The 14290-nt window shown below is 41.7% G+C and overlaps 1 protein-coding gene across 1 annotated transcript in view; it reads right to left on the reverse strand.

The window, feature by feature from the left end:
• Positions 1-14074, reverse strand: part of ST18 (ST18 C2H2C-type zinc finger transcription factor) — a 62049-nt gene extending 47975 nt beyond the window's left edge. The window contains exons 1-3 of the mRNA XM_063130710.1: positions 13896-14074; positions 7271-8062; positions 2041-2175 (exon numbers count right to left, since the gene is read on the reverse strand). Coding sequence (XP_062986780.1) covers positions 2041-2175; positions 7271-8062; positions 13896-14058 — 1090 coding nt within the window. The 5' untranslated portion in view covers positions 14059-14074. The remainder of the gene's footprint in view (positions 1-2040; positions 2176-7270; positions 8063-13895) is intronic.
• Between the last annotated feature and the right edge of the window lie 216 nt (positions 14075-14290).

A 14290-nucleotide genomic window follows, 5' to 3' on the forward strand; every position in this document is an offset into this window, starting at 1 on the left:
GACACTTGTTGCTGCTCCAAGAAAATGATGCTTAATCAGCTACAAGAATTCCTGGGTTACCATAACAGTGCACACAATGCAATTGCACCCAGCAGAGCATTCTTACACTGCCTATACAATGATCTGTGTGGTACAACGGCAGGGCATCATCTCATCAGCTACACAGAGAAGATGTACAAATGTGGTGAGCATTTTTTTAATCACATTTCATTAGGGTCTCATTTTAGAGCCAGCAACTTTGGATTGAGGTGGAACCTGATATTGCTGAGAGTGTGGGTTTCAGGGCCTTTCGTTGGAGTGGCTAGTGTGCTAGGCAATGGCTTCAGCTGCGAGTAGATCAGGGAGTTATGAGAGACCTCGTGTTCCTTAGGTTCTTCCTGATCATGGCACCAGTCCCTTGTGGGCACAAGAGTCTGGCAACCGGACTGTGAGATTCTGCTGATTCTGGTGCAACAACCAGGCCGTGGTTCAAATGATTAACAGGCAGATCTCCCAATTTCCCCAGGATCAGGAACCTTTGTGTTGCAATGCTTACCTAGATCCTTTGTGTTGCAGTGCTTAGGTAAGAACATCTTTTGTTGGCCCGAAACGTTCTTGGCCTTGACAATGGCCTGGCTGATGCTTTATCTCATTTTGCGGAGCAATCGTTTCTGAGTGCTGGCACATGCAATTAAGGCCAGCCCAGAGTGGATGCTGCAAATGCTATGGAGTCATGGTGACTAGAGTCCCAAGGAGCCACTGATATAGTCCTAGCCCCCAGCACAAGGGTCACCTCCAGAAGGAGAATCAGAGATGGCCAAAACAGACATTGCTTTTCATCTGCATCTAGCAGCTATGTCTGTTTCATTCTTATTCTAGCATAGATGCAGCAGGCGCAATCCAAATCTTTAAAGCCCTTCTATCCCCATGCTAGGATCCTGATCCAGATTAGGAGGCCTGCAACTATTCTAGAATAAAAAAGGGAAAAAAAGAAAAAAAAAAGATATAGCATAAGGTCTATTATGGTCCTGAGTTTCAATAAGTCAGGGGTTGTGAAGGTTCCTGCTAGTCTGTTCCTGCTTACCACACAATATAGTTTGCACTTTTGCTGAAAAAGAAAGGGGTGTCTACAAGGACCATAGCCAGGGCTCTATTAAGATCAGGTCTGTGACTTTAGCAGATTATACCATGACTTCAGGGCCTGGAAGATGATTGAGAGCTTGTCTAGATTAAAGCCACCTACGCTGAATAAGCACAGGCTTTTAACATCCGAGTTTTGTAAAATGCCCAGAGAGCTTTGGCTATGGGGCGGTATATAAATGTAATAAATAAAATATAAATAAATAAATAAATAAATAAATAAATAAATAAATAAATGGTGCAGGTGCCCTGGTATGAGTTGCTTTGCTTCTCCCAGTTTGAATCTCTGTTATTTGCAGTCATGGCTTTGTTAGGCTTTTTTGCATCAGGCTGCTGGCAGCTTGTTCAACAGTTTTCTGGACCTGGGTGGGTGCAATGTTACAAACGCTATAGATCCTGTTTGCTTACTTGATAAAGTTGTGACTCTTTGGCCATTAATAACGTCTCATGTCTTCATTCAGCAGGGGAAGGGGAGCAAATAGGCTACCCCAGTGAGCAGCCTGAGGCATCTGGAAGTGTTGCTTGCTCATCCTACCTCTCATTGCTGGCCAACTGAGGTTGGAGGCTGGGGAAAAGACACAGCCCTTGGATCCAGTAGACTTCTGGACCATCATACTATGGCCAGTGGTGATGGCCTGAAGGCAGTCATGGGACCCCTTGGCCTGCTTTCATGGTAGGCAGGCAAGGAAAAACACAGGTTGGCATCTAGTTGATCTGATGCATTGAGCCAGAGGGTGATTGTCCAGGTAGGGACCATGGAACAGAACCTGAATTCAGCTGTAAAGGGAGCTTGAACATATCTATAGGTTTATTTCCCATTGCAATTCCTTACTGTTTGTTAATAAAGTTGTGACCACTCTACACAAAGACAATTTCTTTATTCCAGACTGTGTTTTTCTGTATTGAAGAAATTATACTTACTTTCAAGTGGCACTCTGACTTTATGGGGACATCCCGAAAGACTGCGGTGATGTGGATACAATCCAGTCACGTGCCCTGTGCCATCACATCCTGGGATGGGACATTTGGTCTCTCTCTTTTCAGGCCTAGGCATGTCTGCAGAAAACAGAAATGAGGATCATGTCTGAACAACATTGTTCCTTGTATATTCCAAGCTGAATATTTGGAAGAGATGGGGTGATTTGAAAGCAGGTCTCTGTCAAGGTGTTACCATAAGCTGAAATGCTGCTAGGTGTCTTTTCAAATTCTACTTCAGACAATGATTTTGTACTAAATTGTATGGCTTTGGGATTGCAATGACATCTGAGTTATGGGCCAGAAAACTGGAACTATTTGTGAATGGGGGGAAAATCTAGGGAGCACTGACTATCAAAACATCAGGCTTTAGGAACAAGGATCATTATGAAGAAACAGACAGCTCACCAGTCAAAAACATAGGCCCATAAGTGATTTCTCACATCTGTTCTGTCTTTGTTGAGATGCTTAAGTCAAAATATTATATTGGGGAAGTTATGCAAGGAACTTCCTCTGCTCCCTATAATGGCATGGCTATAAAGTGCATGGTGAGGTTTGTTGAACAAGCTGAAACAGTAGCTATTAAGAGAGAACACACTGTTTAACATTTCACTCCTGTGCATTGAAACGATGGATGATGGATAAATTCATTCAGTTTGCATTTTAATGTCAACTCACCTAATTTTATATTGTTCAAACCACTAGGTGAACCAAATCTTAGTTATCCTTCTTTGAATTTTGTAATGAAATAATATTCAGAAATACATTATACTAGGGGAAAATGTGAATATTACACAAAAATGCATAACAATGAATGCATGAGGAGAAACGGGCACAAAATTCTTATAGAATGTTTAATGTTAGAATGATTCACGTTACAAAAGTTGCAATTCAAAAATATTCAACAGATTTTACTGTCTGGTTTATGCAGGGTGATGTGTGTGAGTAAAAGGGAAGCAGTAAACCAGCATTTTGTTTCCATGTTTTGGGATTACATGCAGGTGCACTAGAAGCAAACATGTCAAGATGCATCTGCCTCATACGCAAAGAGATTTACCTTCTACAAACTCAGGGGAGGAGAGGATGAAATCTGAAGAACTCTAGTGCACCTGAGTGCACACTAACTTTTTTAAGGCATCCCAACATCTCCAGTAAAATCCCAGACATGGACCAAATAGGGAGCACAGCCTTCCAAGGATGGGTTACACAAAACAAGAATTGTCCCCACTAAACAGCTACAGTTAGAGAATATGTGATCATTGTTCTTATGTTCTTATTTTAACACAGTGGAGCACTCTACCATATTGTCTGTGCTAACCAAGTGTATCTTTTGCAGATACTTTTTCCTTGAATATAATTGAATGTATTAACAATAAAGTATAACAAGCTTCCATGCAGTGTGGTCATTTGTAATCAGGGCCTCCTGGCCCCCATGATATTTTAAGTGACACAGAACTTCCCTCTCCTGTTGCTTTCCATCCACTTCATTTGGTAGCACTTACCCAAGACTTCTCCATGATCTTTCCTTCACATATTATTAGAAGAGAAAGACCAGTGAAAAGGATCCTCAAAACACTCACCAGGTGCAACTAGTTTATTTTTTTGACAAGGGTGATTTGCACCATCTTTATCCTTCACATCCAGCCATCCACCAGTATCAGCTTTACCTAATGCTCAAAACTATTCCACTCACACTGGGACTTTCCAGCCCCTATCCTACTTCTAGGTTGGCCTGATAGAATCCGCTAGTAATGTCAATTCCAGGCACTGTAGGTGATTGCAAAGCCATGGATGGCTCAGGGTTCAGGAATGTGTTCTCTCCCTTTCGACGGTAATTATACAACTATTTCAACAAGGCTCATGCCGCCGCCGCCACCAAAGAACACAGAACATGGTAGTAGAGGCTGGGAAAACTTCAGTCAACAACAACAACAATGCAGAGAAACATAGAGGGGAAATAATTATGGGATGGGAAGAAGTAGAGGATTAGGAAATCAGAAAGGCTCAAGTGGGTTGATGTGAGCCTATGGGGAGCATGTGGTCCTCAATAAGGGCACAGGTGGCAGTTGTTTATCCTTATTACAGACCTGTGTAACTTGGAACCCAGAAGTTGCACAGTCCCACTTTAATATAGAAATATAGATAGTATATAATGAATACCTAGGATAGGATAGGAGGAGAAGGCTATCAGTGGCTACTAGCACTGATGGCTATGTGCTACCTCCAGTATCAGAGGCAGTAAGCCTATATGCACCAATCGCTGGGGAACATGGGTGGGAGAGTGCTGTTGCACCGTGTCCTGCTTTACTGGTCCCTGGCCAACAGCTGGTTGGTCAATGTGTGAACAGAGTGCTGGACTAGATGCACCCTCAGTCTGATCCAGCAGGGCACTTCTTAGGTTCTTAATGTAAAATAGATACGATGGATGGATGGATGGATGGATGGATGGATGGATAGATAGATGACAGATCAGTTCATTTGTTCACCAAGAGTTTTCCCCCTAAAATATCTTCCAGTTACCAAAGAGTTCAGTATTCAAAACAGGAAATATACTTAGAGTAGTATGAGAAATTTGTTTCAGTTTGTTTTTGATCAAGATTTTCCCAGTTTGCACATTCCGGATCAAACACGGACTTGGACGCAAACTGCAGTCAAGGTCTGTACATTTCTGAGCGTGCAGTGTGATTCACAGACCACCCAAAATGCATTCAACAGCATGCATACATTTGAAAAATGCACATAAAAACAATGCAAACTTTTGAAAAATGTGCACAAAAAGGCTTTAATCAGTGAGAGAAGAATGTGTAGTGTATATTGCTAAGATGCACATATCTGATGCTTACTTTTAGAAAAATAGACATGATTTTCATGCGGAGAGGGAAAAAAAAGCTCACAATCAGATATGGACTCGAGTTAGAATGAATTTTGAGATGAAATTTGGAGAACTTCAGCAAACCCTCATTTTGATGATTCACACATTCTTAAACCTTCATTGCTGAGGATTATTATAGTAGTAGGATTCTAAGGCACACCATGTAAGGCACTTTGAAATTCATAATGTCTGTGAATGGCTCGGCTACAACTGAGAACTGGTAGCCACAGTGAAAAACCTTAGCGTCGGGCCTTCTCTGCAGCGGCACCCACCCTCTGGAAAACCCTCCCTCATGTGGTTCAGGAGGCAGAAAATGTAACATCTTTTAAATGCCTCCTGAAAACATATCTTTTCACACAGGCTTTCCCTGGATTTAACTTTGCTGGTTTTATATTGACTTTTAAACTTTTAAACTTTTAACTTTTTACATTTATGCTTGCATTTTATGGTTTTTGAGTGTGCACTGCCCAGAAAGCTTTGGCTGATGGGCAATATAGAAATGTAATAAATAAATAAATAAACAAAATAATTTCATAGGGTCTCCATTGTGCCCAGTAAGTATCTACAATATAATAACATACATTATACAACACATTTGACTGTTCGTGGTAGCACATATATAACACAATATGGTAAATATTTCTTCCACAGAAGTATTGTTTTGTAAAAGCTGATTTCTGTTCTCAAGCAGCACCAGAGAAACAGACATAAAGTAACTGTATGCTTCATTTTTCTATATCATTGTGGCAATATGAGGAGCCTTGTATGCTCCTGACTCAGCCGTATAGTCCTTCCTCCCCGATGTCAAATGGAAGCAATGAATGTTCTCTCCTCTTGGACCCTTCACTGCCTGAACTACAGCAGAAGGATGAGGTATCTTGCAGGAAGAGGAGCCCTGTAAGCAAACGATGTGGATCCACTGATTGTTGACAGGATGGACTGCAGTCTTGCACACATGGAGTAGGGTGACCATATGAAAAGGAAGACAGGGCTACTGTATCTTTAACAGTTGCATAGAAAAGGGAATTTCAGAAGGTGTCATTTGTTTATATGGAGAACCTGATGAAATTCCGTCTTCATCACAACAGTTAAAGGTGCAGGAGCTATACTAGAGTGACCAGATTTAAAAGAGGGCAGGGCACCTGCAGCTTTAACAGTTGTGATGAAGAGGAAATTTCACCAGGTTCTCCATATATACAAATGACACATGCTGAAATTTCCCTTTCAATACAACTGTTAAAGATACAGGAGCCCTGTCCTCCTTTTCATATGGTCAGCTTAACATGGAGTCAATGGGGTCTAAGAATGGACAGCATCAAGGGTAGATATGATTGGGCACCTCCTGAGGGCCCACACCTTAGTAGGGCTTCACTGTCAAGAGTCCCATGGAGTTGTTCCACCTGTTCAGCATTGCAACCTGCATGTTCACCTGCCCCTTTCTCTGGTCCTCACAAAAGTGGTGGTGAGAAGGAGGAGCAGTAGATGCCACTGACTACTTGCTTACTGGCTCTCTGCCTGTTAAGCAAGCAAGTGGTAGCAATGATGAGAAATAAGATAAGGAGCAGGCCCCTTACGCCTGGAACGCTCTTCCAGAACATTTGAGAACTACAAGTTCAATCGCAGCTTTTAAAGCTCAACTAAAAACTTTTCTTTTTCCTAAAGCTTTTAAAACTTGATGTTGTGCGGACTTTATACTGTTAGTTTTACCCTACCCTGTGCCTGCTTACCATACCCTGTGCCTGTTGGCATTCTCTTCCCCTCCTTATTGTTTTACTATGATTTTATTAGATTGTAAGCCTATGCGGCAGGGCCTTGCTATTTACTGTTTTACTCTGTACAGCACCATGTACATTGATGGTGCTATATAAATAAATAAATAAATAATAATAATAATAATAATAATAATAATAATAATAATAGTGGCCAGTGACAGTGGGGATGAGAAAATAGGCTCACTGTGGTAGGGGACCTATTCAAGGTGTCTTGCTCAAGGGCCCTCAAAAATCTGAAGACAGCACTGGACTTAAGCATTGTAATTGTGTGCTGGTTTTGGACAATGGATTCCAACACTAGGAAGAACAGCTCCTTTTGTGAGTAAGGTGGATGCAGGCCTAGAGAAAAGTCCCTTCCCATTCACATGTTTCATCCTACCACTGACAGTTTGCAATGTGGGAAGACAGTCATGGGATCCCTACTTATATTGCAAAGGTGTCTTTGAAAATGCAAAACATGGTGGCTATGAAATAGAAGGAAAGGAAATTAACAGCTGTTTTAAACAAATGTGAACAAGGAAAGTGGACTTACGTTTATGGTTATAGATTGGTCTACCACCAAGATCAATCACTTTGGCGTGTCTTCTTTCACCAGCAAGATGCTCCAGTAGAAACCTGTCCAGCTCTTTGTAGGTGCTGTGAAAGACGTGACCCTGCTCTGCCTGCAGAGCAATTGCTCGTTCCAGCAAACTCAAGTTCTGTTTGGTTTTGTCCAAGTCAAAGGACATTTCTGTATTTTCCGACAGACACTCGTCTTCCTCACTGTCAGGAAATGGATTCTGAATTCTATTGCTGAAAGATTCAACATGTGACTCCTGTGATTCCTGCAGTCCTGTTTCCAAGTCACAAACAGTTTCAGAGTTGTCAAAATCCCTTTTTTCGGTTTGGACTCCTGACACTTTTAGGACATCTTGCTTATGACATTCTACAATATATTTTTTACTTAAGGGAAGTTTTAAGCTTGTTTCTTCAGAGAAATTAGAAGAGCTATCCCAGTCATTGTCCAGAATTTCAGAACTACTTTCATTATCCTCAGAGGAACAGTACTGTGGGTCAGGAACACCAATTCTGTCTCTTCTTACTGAAGAGTTAATCATGTAACATTCATCAACATTGTTGTTCTCTATTTTTAAGGACTGGCTGCCACTGTCACTGAGTTTATCATTTTCTAGGGGATTCGGTGCATCTTTTGCTATCTTTTCAAAGTTAATTAAAGAAGTGGTCATTAGGTCCTGGTAGCCTGTGTAATCATCCTTTTTTTGATGAACATTTTCTTGCACATCCAAATTAGGGGTACCTTTTGCTGGCATTATAATGCTATGTTCTATATAGAAAAAAAACGGAGAGAAAGGCACAAAATTAAAACAAATTACTTCTATTTTGGCCACAATCCACACACCACTTATTCATAAATTAGTCCTATTCACATCAGTGAGAATACTCCAGTGTTAAGTGATTTGACATCACAGGCTTAGTCTAGATCAAGATCTGTTTTATGAACAATAGCAAGAATCATATTGAGAAAACGCTCTTTGCAGGAGAGAATACTTCAAAAATGTATTATACAGGGCCAATTCGTATAACCAAAACCTGATGAATGTACAAAGGATCCAAGCAACAATTGTATGGTCCATCCAATATCTTCTCATCTCACATGTGAACCCACTGCAGTAAATATCGCTTCAGTACATGCTCAAAGTATTACTCAGTGGTTTCATCATAGGCTTAATTTTTGTGTTTCTTGCTGGCATGTTAATTTTAAACATTACCGGAAAAGGTCATTTTGTCTGTGCATGGTTTGCAATACTATGTATAATCAAAATCCTTGGGTGCTGGTGTGCTAAGTTCGGTTGTGAAGCCAATCTTAGGGCATGACTGTACCTCCCGGTGATCCAGGAGGGAGGGGGGGGGAAGATCTCATGATATGCTGATTGTGAGATCCTCCCCCTGTGTTCACACATGGTGTGCGATGTCCAGGGAAGAAGGAGGACATCGCGGCCACCATTTTTTTAAAGAATACAGGAGCTGGAGCGTACCTGCACTCCAGCAAAAAAGTAAGTCAAAAAAATAAAATAAAAGCCCCGACCCCACTCCCCATCCCACCCTGATGGCCCTGGACTCTTCCTGTTGCAGCTCCTTCCCTCAGATGACCCCCCACTACACATGGGAAAGAAGGAAGAAGCTGGGGCAGCCAGCCACACCAGCCACGGTCCTCGAGATCATCCTGGGACCACGGGAAAAGCCACGAAGAAAGAGTATGGCGATATTCCAGGGAAATGCAGGGATCATCCCTCCCTGCTCCTGGGATCCCCTGTGTGTCATGTGCATCCTAGGATGATCCCTGGAATATTGCCTAGTGTAGACATGCCCTTAGTCTCATTGATATCACTGAGGGCATCAGTTTAGTGTTCTCTACTCACAAGTTTAGAAGTTTTCATGCGGTTTCAAAAGATAGGCAAAATCAGTATGTCATTTGCAATAGTCAAACTGCTTATTCCTCTAGTATTATGCAAAAGCAAGCCTCACAATGTTAGGATGGAGTGAGGCTATATTGAATCCAGCTGAACTTTCTGATGCTAGTAGTACTTCAGACTGAAGAAGAATATCCACACCACATAGCAGATATACAGCTCTGTCTCTCCATCCATCCCTTTCTTCCCCCTACTCTGAATTACAGTCCACATAGATAGAATGTGGACTGATAGAAGATAGAAGAATGGATGGATGGATGGACAACAGGGTCAAACTGGCAGTGCTGAAGAGCAGGGAAAATACCTGCTGTTCATTGAGGCTGTATTGACATATTGCTATGAAGCAATAAAGCTCTGATGAAAATATCCTTATTCTTAATCTACTCTGACAGTTTGCTTTCTTCTCCATAGATATTATTCCCTAGAATTTTTACAAAATGGATGCGTTCGGCCACTTTTGGTTACTGGAAGAACTGAACTCTAAATATTATATGGTTATATAAAATGGTGTCCTTCTGCCCGCAGAATGTACACCGCTGGCAGAATGGATTCTCTCTCCTCACTCCAGACTCACCCCCACACCCCTCAAATCTGCTCTAGAGGATTGGGAAATCCTCTGGAGCAGTTTGGGGGTGTGCAGGGGCAAGGGAAGAGGAAATTGGGAAGTCTTATTGCATAAGTGGTTGTTGCCAGAGAATACATATTCCAAGTAGTCACAAAAGTTACAGAACTAAAGAACATCAGTTGACAAGTGAGAAATCAGATTTTTTTAAAAAAAACATGAATAGATTTCTAGCTTCCTAAAACACGGTAAAATATATGCCACGCTGTGTTAAGAATTTTTTTTTCTTTGAAATCATATCAGAAAATAGTTGGTAGTTGTGGCTACAGGAAAAGAGTTTCAAATGCTGAAAGACAATAAACCTTTTGTGTCTCATTTAATTTTTTTTCCTAAACATTTTTCCCCCCTGACAAGGACACTCCAAAATGCATCTCCATCATCTTCCTTTCTGGTAATTATCTCCCTAAAATCAACACTGGTCTGCCAGGATCAAGTAAATATTACCATAGTAACTAAAAGCATTTTTGGATGAAGGGAAGAATTTAGCCACAACACTAGCCCCTTCAATAATGCTGATTATAGGGTGCATTCTTTTGTTGGGATGTATTCAACATAAACTGGAACGTTCCACATTTTACTTCCTAGAGGGGAAAAAAACGAGATAAACAAGCTTATAATAAAAGATAAGACAGTCCGGTTCTTTGCTGAATCCATGTCAGACCAACTCCGGATTTAAATAATAAATTAAATATCATATAAAAATGCAAATAAAGTTCTGTCTCAGCAACAGTGAGCTATTAAGAGAAAGTGTAAAGGGTTATCATAATTTCAAAGTATTATCAACTACCGAAAACAAATAAAAAGCATTTTCAGTGAATATGTCCAATTCATTGAACTATTCTCTCAATCCACTTAACTACCCACATGTGTACAATAATGATTTATAGACATTATACCTAATTATGCATATTTGGGCTGTGGTGGAGTGCCTAACAAAAGCTCTAGGAAGCAACAATTACCTCTGTTGCTTAGCTACATAGTTTAAAATATTCCTATTAAGTGCAGATTATTGTGGAAGGGAGGAGGAGGACACAAATGCACATGTGCCACCACAATGCATTTCACTTTACGGCTGCCAAACTGTTCACGTTTTGGGTCATTTCCAGTTTACATAATTGTTTGGTTCAACTGTTTGTTATACATTAAAAGAAAATATTTATTAATTCTTTCTTCTGCGTTTTCTTCAGGACATTGGGCCCCATACCAAAAGACGGGGCCCCTTTTTAAAACTCTTTGCTGCACATTGTTTCCCTTATTGTGGCCTGACTCCAAGGCAACTTTATTTTTAGAAGTCCCACTGTCATGGATTACTTTCTGAGTGGGCAGAAAGCAACGCTCCTAGTGTGGGCAAATAAGCTAACAAAGATCCAGGCTGTAGTTAATGGCTATGTTAAGACAGGGCGGCCAAATAAAAGGTTTGTGTTTGGCCCCTGTCTTCTTCACAATGAGGATTATTTTATTTTACTGAAAACCTAAGATTAATAAGAGGTATGTCTTTCTGTTATAGAGGATAACGTACAACCAACTCTGTATTATGTGATTTTCCAGGTACAAGTAGGTAATTTTAGACCCTAGACATTATTATTATTATTATTATTATTATTATTATTGTTATTATTATTTACATTTATATAATGCCCCATAGCTGAAGCTCTCTGGGCAGTTTACAAAAGTTAAAATAGTGAACATTAAAAACAAATATACAAAATTTAAAATGATAAAAAGCATAAAAACAGACAATAACCATTTAAAACTAACTATTCTGGGGTCAGTTAAGGGGGGAAAAAACCCTCAACATATGTTGTTAAATGCCTGGGAGAAGAGAAAGAGACCTGGCACTGAAAAGATAACAATGTTGGCGCCAGGCGAGCCTCGTCTGGGAGATCATTCCATAATTGGGGGGCCACCACTGAAAAGGCCCTCTCCCTTCTTGCCATCCTCCGAGCTTTCCTCAGAGTAGGCACTCAGGCGAGGACTTATGGGTTCCGTTAGAAGATCGCACAACAAACTTTTCTATTCCCCTTGCCACCTCACCCACACAGCCATTCCATGCTTTACAACTGCTTCTGATTTGTTAGATCAACATGTTAGCCAACCTAATTTTTGTTTAAATCTCTGAGTTTGTCCACTTTTGCATTTCAAATTACCTGTAATCATCATGACTACAGGACAGCCCTTTAGCCACCCTTCCTTGTTTGGCTGGTCAGCCACATTTCTGGGTGGGCCATTTTCTGGTTGTCCAGCCAATCCCCCCACCATACTCACTAGTGGAGAGGATGTGAGGGCTAGGACAGGGGAGTGACATAGTGTGAACGTCAGAATTTAGTATCAACATCAGGAATTAAATGACTGGCATATTTTCCCCAATATATATAGGATAGGAATGTTGTGAGCACCTGGCTGGGTCCAGGAGTCCAACGGACCCCCCACCCCACCCCACCCCATCCAGGTGATTCAGTCTGCAGGGGGAATTTGTACAATTGAACTAGGAAAGTTCAAAAAAAATTGTGAACCGACCAGAGAGCTTCGGCTATTGGGCGGTATAAAAATGTAATAAATAAATAAATAAATAAGTTGATTTTACAGGGCCCCAATTAAGTGTAGGAACTTCCATGAGCACATCCAGCCCTTTCTTCAGAACTTTATTCAATGTGTGGAAATCAGGAGGACAGAGCCAATCAGCCATGCAATGTTGGGGGGTGGGTCCAGGAGGCATGTGGTCTTGTTTTTCCACTACATGCTATCCTCCATGTGGAAGGCTAAAGTCTGAATGTTGTAATGCTGTTCCCAGTTCTAAAGCCTATGAGCAGCTCATAAGACTCAAAAAGACAGGGGCTAAAAGGAATGTCAAAGGCCTCACCCTTGTTCAGCCTCTTGACCCAGACTTCCCCTGGCCCCACCCCTTCCCCATGGCCTCGAACCATTTGGTGGCTTCCTAGCTTTTATGCATTTTTTCCCATTCTAAAAGGTAGACATGCCTCTCGTAAGACTTAGGCCTCAGCTAGACGAGGGAGTCGGAGGGAGGCAATCTCAAGATTTTATGATTGTGAGATCGTCGCCCTGGTTTACACACGGTGCGTGACATCGTGCCCTCCATTTTGTTTTGTTTTTAAAGAAGGAGTGCATGAGCACTCATGCGCAAATACTGACTTAAAAAAAAACACCCACACCTACATTTCCCCACTTCCCCCACCCCAGTCGCGAGGATCTGGGAAAAACCATAACATGCGCCCACACGTTCCGCAGTCTCAGGATCATCCTGAGACCGCAGAAAAAGTGGGCTAGAACTGTAGGGTGATATCCCTGGGCAAGGGAGGGATCATCCCTCCCTACTCCCGGGATGCCCTGTGCATCATTTGGATGCACAGGGACGATCCCGGGGTGATCACTGGGATTTCGCCCCATCTAGCTGGCAGTAAGAACTTTAAGCTAAAGGATGCTGGTATTTTGGCCCTGTTCCTTTGGCCTTTGGCCCTGCCCCTTTTGCCTTCAGCTCCACTCACCACTGGAATACATTCCCCAAGAGCTTCTCTGAAATGGGATCTAGCCCTTCTGCTGAAGGTGGTCCAACACCCCTGTTTGAGATCATCATTTGCATTCCTCAATCTCAACATTCATGCAAAGTCCAAATCATTCTACCTCCCACTTGAGAGTGCCTACCTAGTGAGATGACTCCACCTACCCTTTCTTCTCTTGGGAACATTAGGTTTATATAAGAACATAAGAAGAGCCATGCTGGATCAGACCAATGGTCCATCTAGTCCAGCACTCTGTTCACACAGTGGCCAAACAGCTGTCGACTAGGAACCCACAAGCAAAGCACAAGTGCAATAGCATGCTCCCACCCATGGTCCCCAGCAACTGGTGTATATAGGCTTACTTCTTCTGATACTGGAGGTAGCACATAGCTGTCAGAAAAAGTAGCCATTGATAGCCTTCTCCTCCAGGAATTTGTTCAGCCCTCTTTTGAAGCCAACCAAACTTGTGCCCATTACTACATCTTGTTGTAGTGACCTCCATAGTTTAAATGTGCCCATTGTTTTTGAGCCGGTTGTCCTTGATACCTGCTTGGAGATTGTTGCCGTTGTCCTGCAGTCCTGCCTTATCCTCATGTTCCCCTTTGCCTTCGAGACTGGGACTGTAGTGACGGGGTTTCATTAGCAGAGACTTTCTTTTGTTGACTGGAACTCCAAAAATCAGCTCTTCAGCTTTTCTCTTCTTAGCCATGGAGCTTTTGTAGGCACTGCATTTATGTAGAAGCATTGAGAGTGAAAGAAAGGAACATGAAAGACATTGCATGAGTCTATATTTTGTTTTTAAGAAGAAAAGGAAGAAAAATCAGGAGAACGAATATGATTACAGTTCTAAACAGTTGGATCTTTAGTGTGTGTGTTGTATGTTTAGTTTATTTGGTTGAACTAAAGAGCAGATGAACCCCATCATGCCATTTCTCTTTAGC

Source organism: Elgaria multicarinata, chromosome 7 (genome assembly GCF_023053635.1).
Source record: "Elgaria multicarinata webbii isolate HBS135686 ecotype San Diego chromosome 7, rElgMul1.1.pri, whole genome shotgun sequence".
NCBI classification, from domain to species: domain Eukaryota; kingdom Metazoa; phylum Chordata; class Lepidosauria; order Squamata; family Anguidae; genus Elgaria; species Elgaria multicarinata.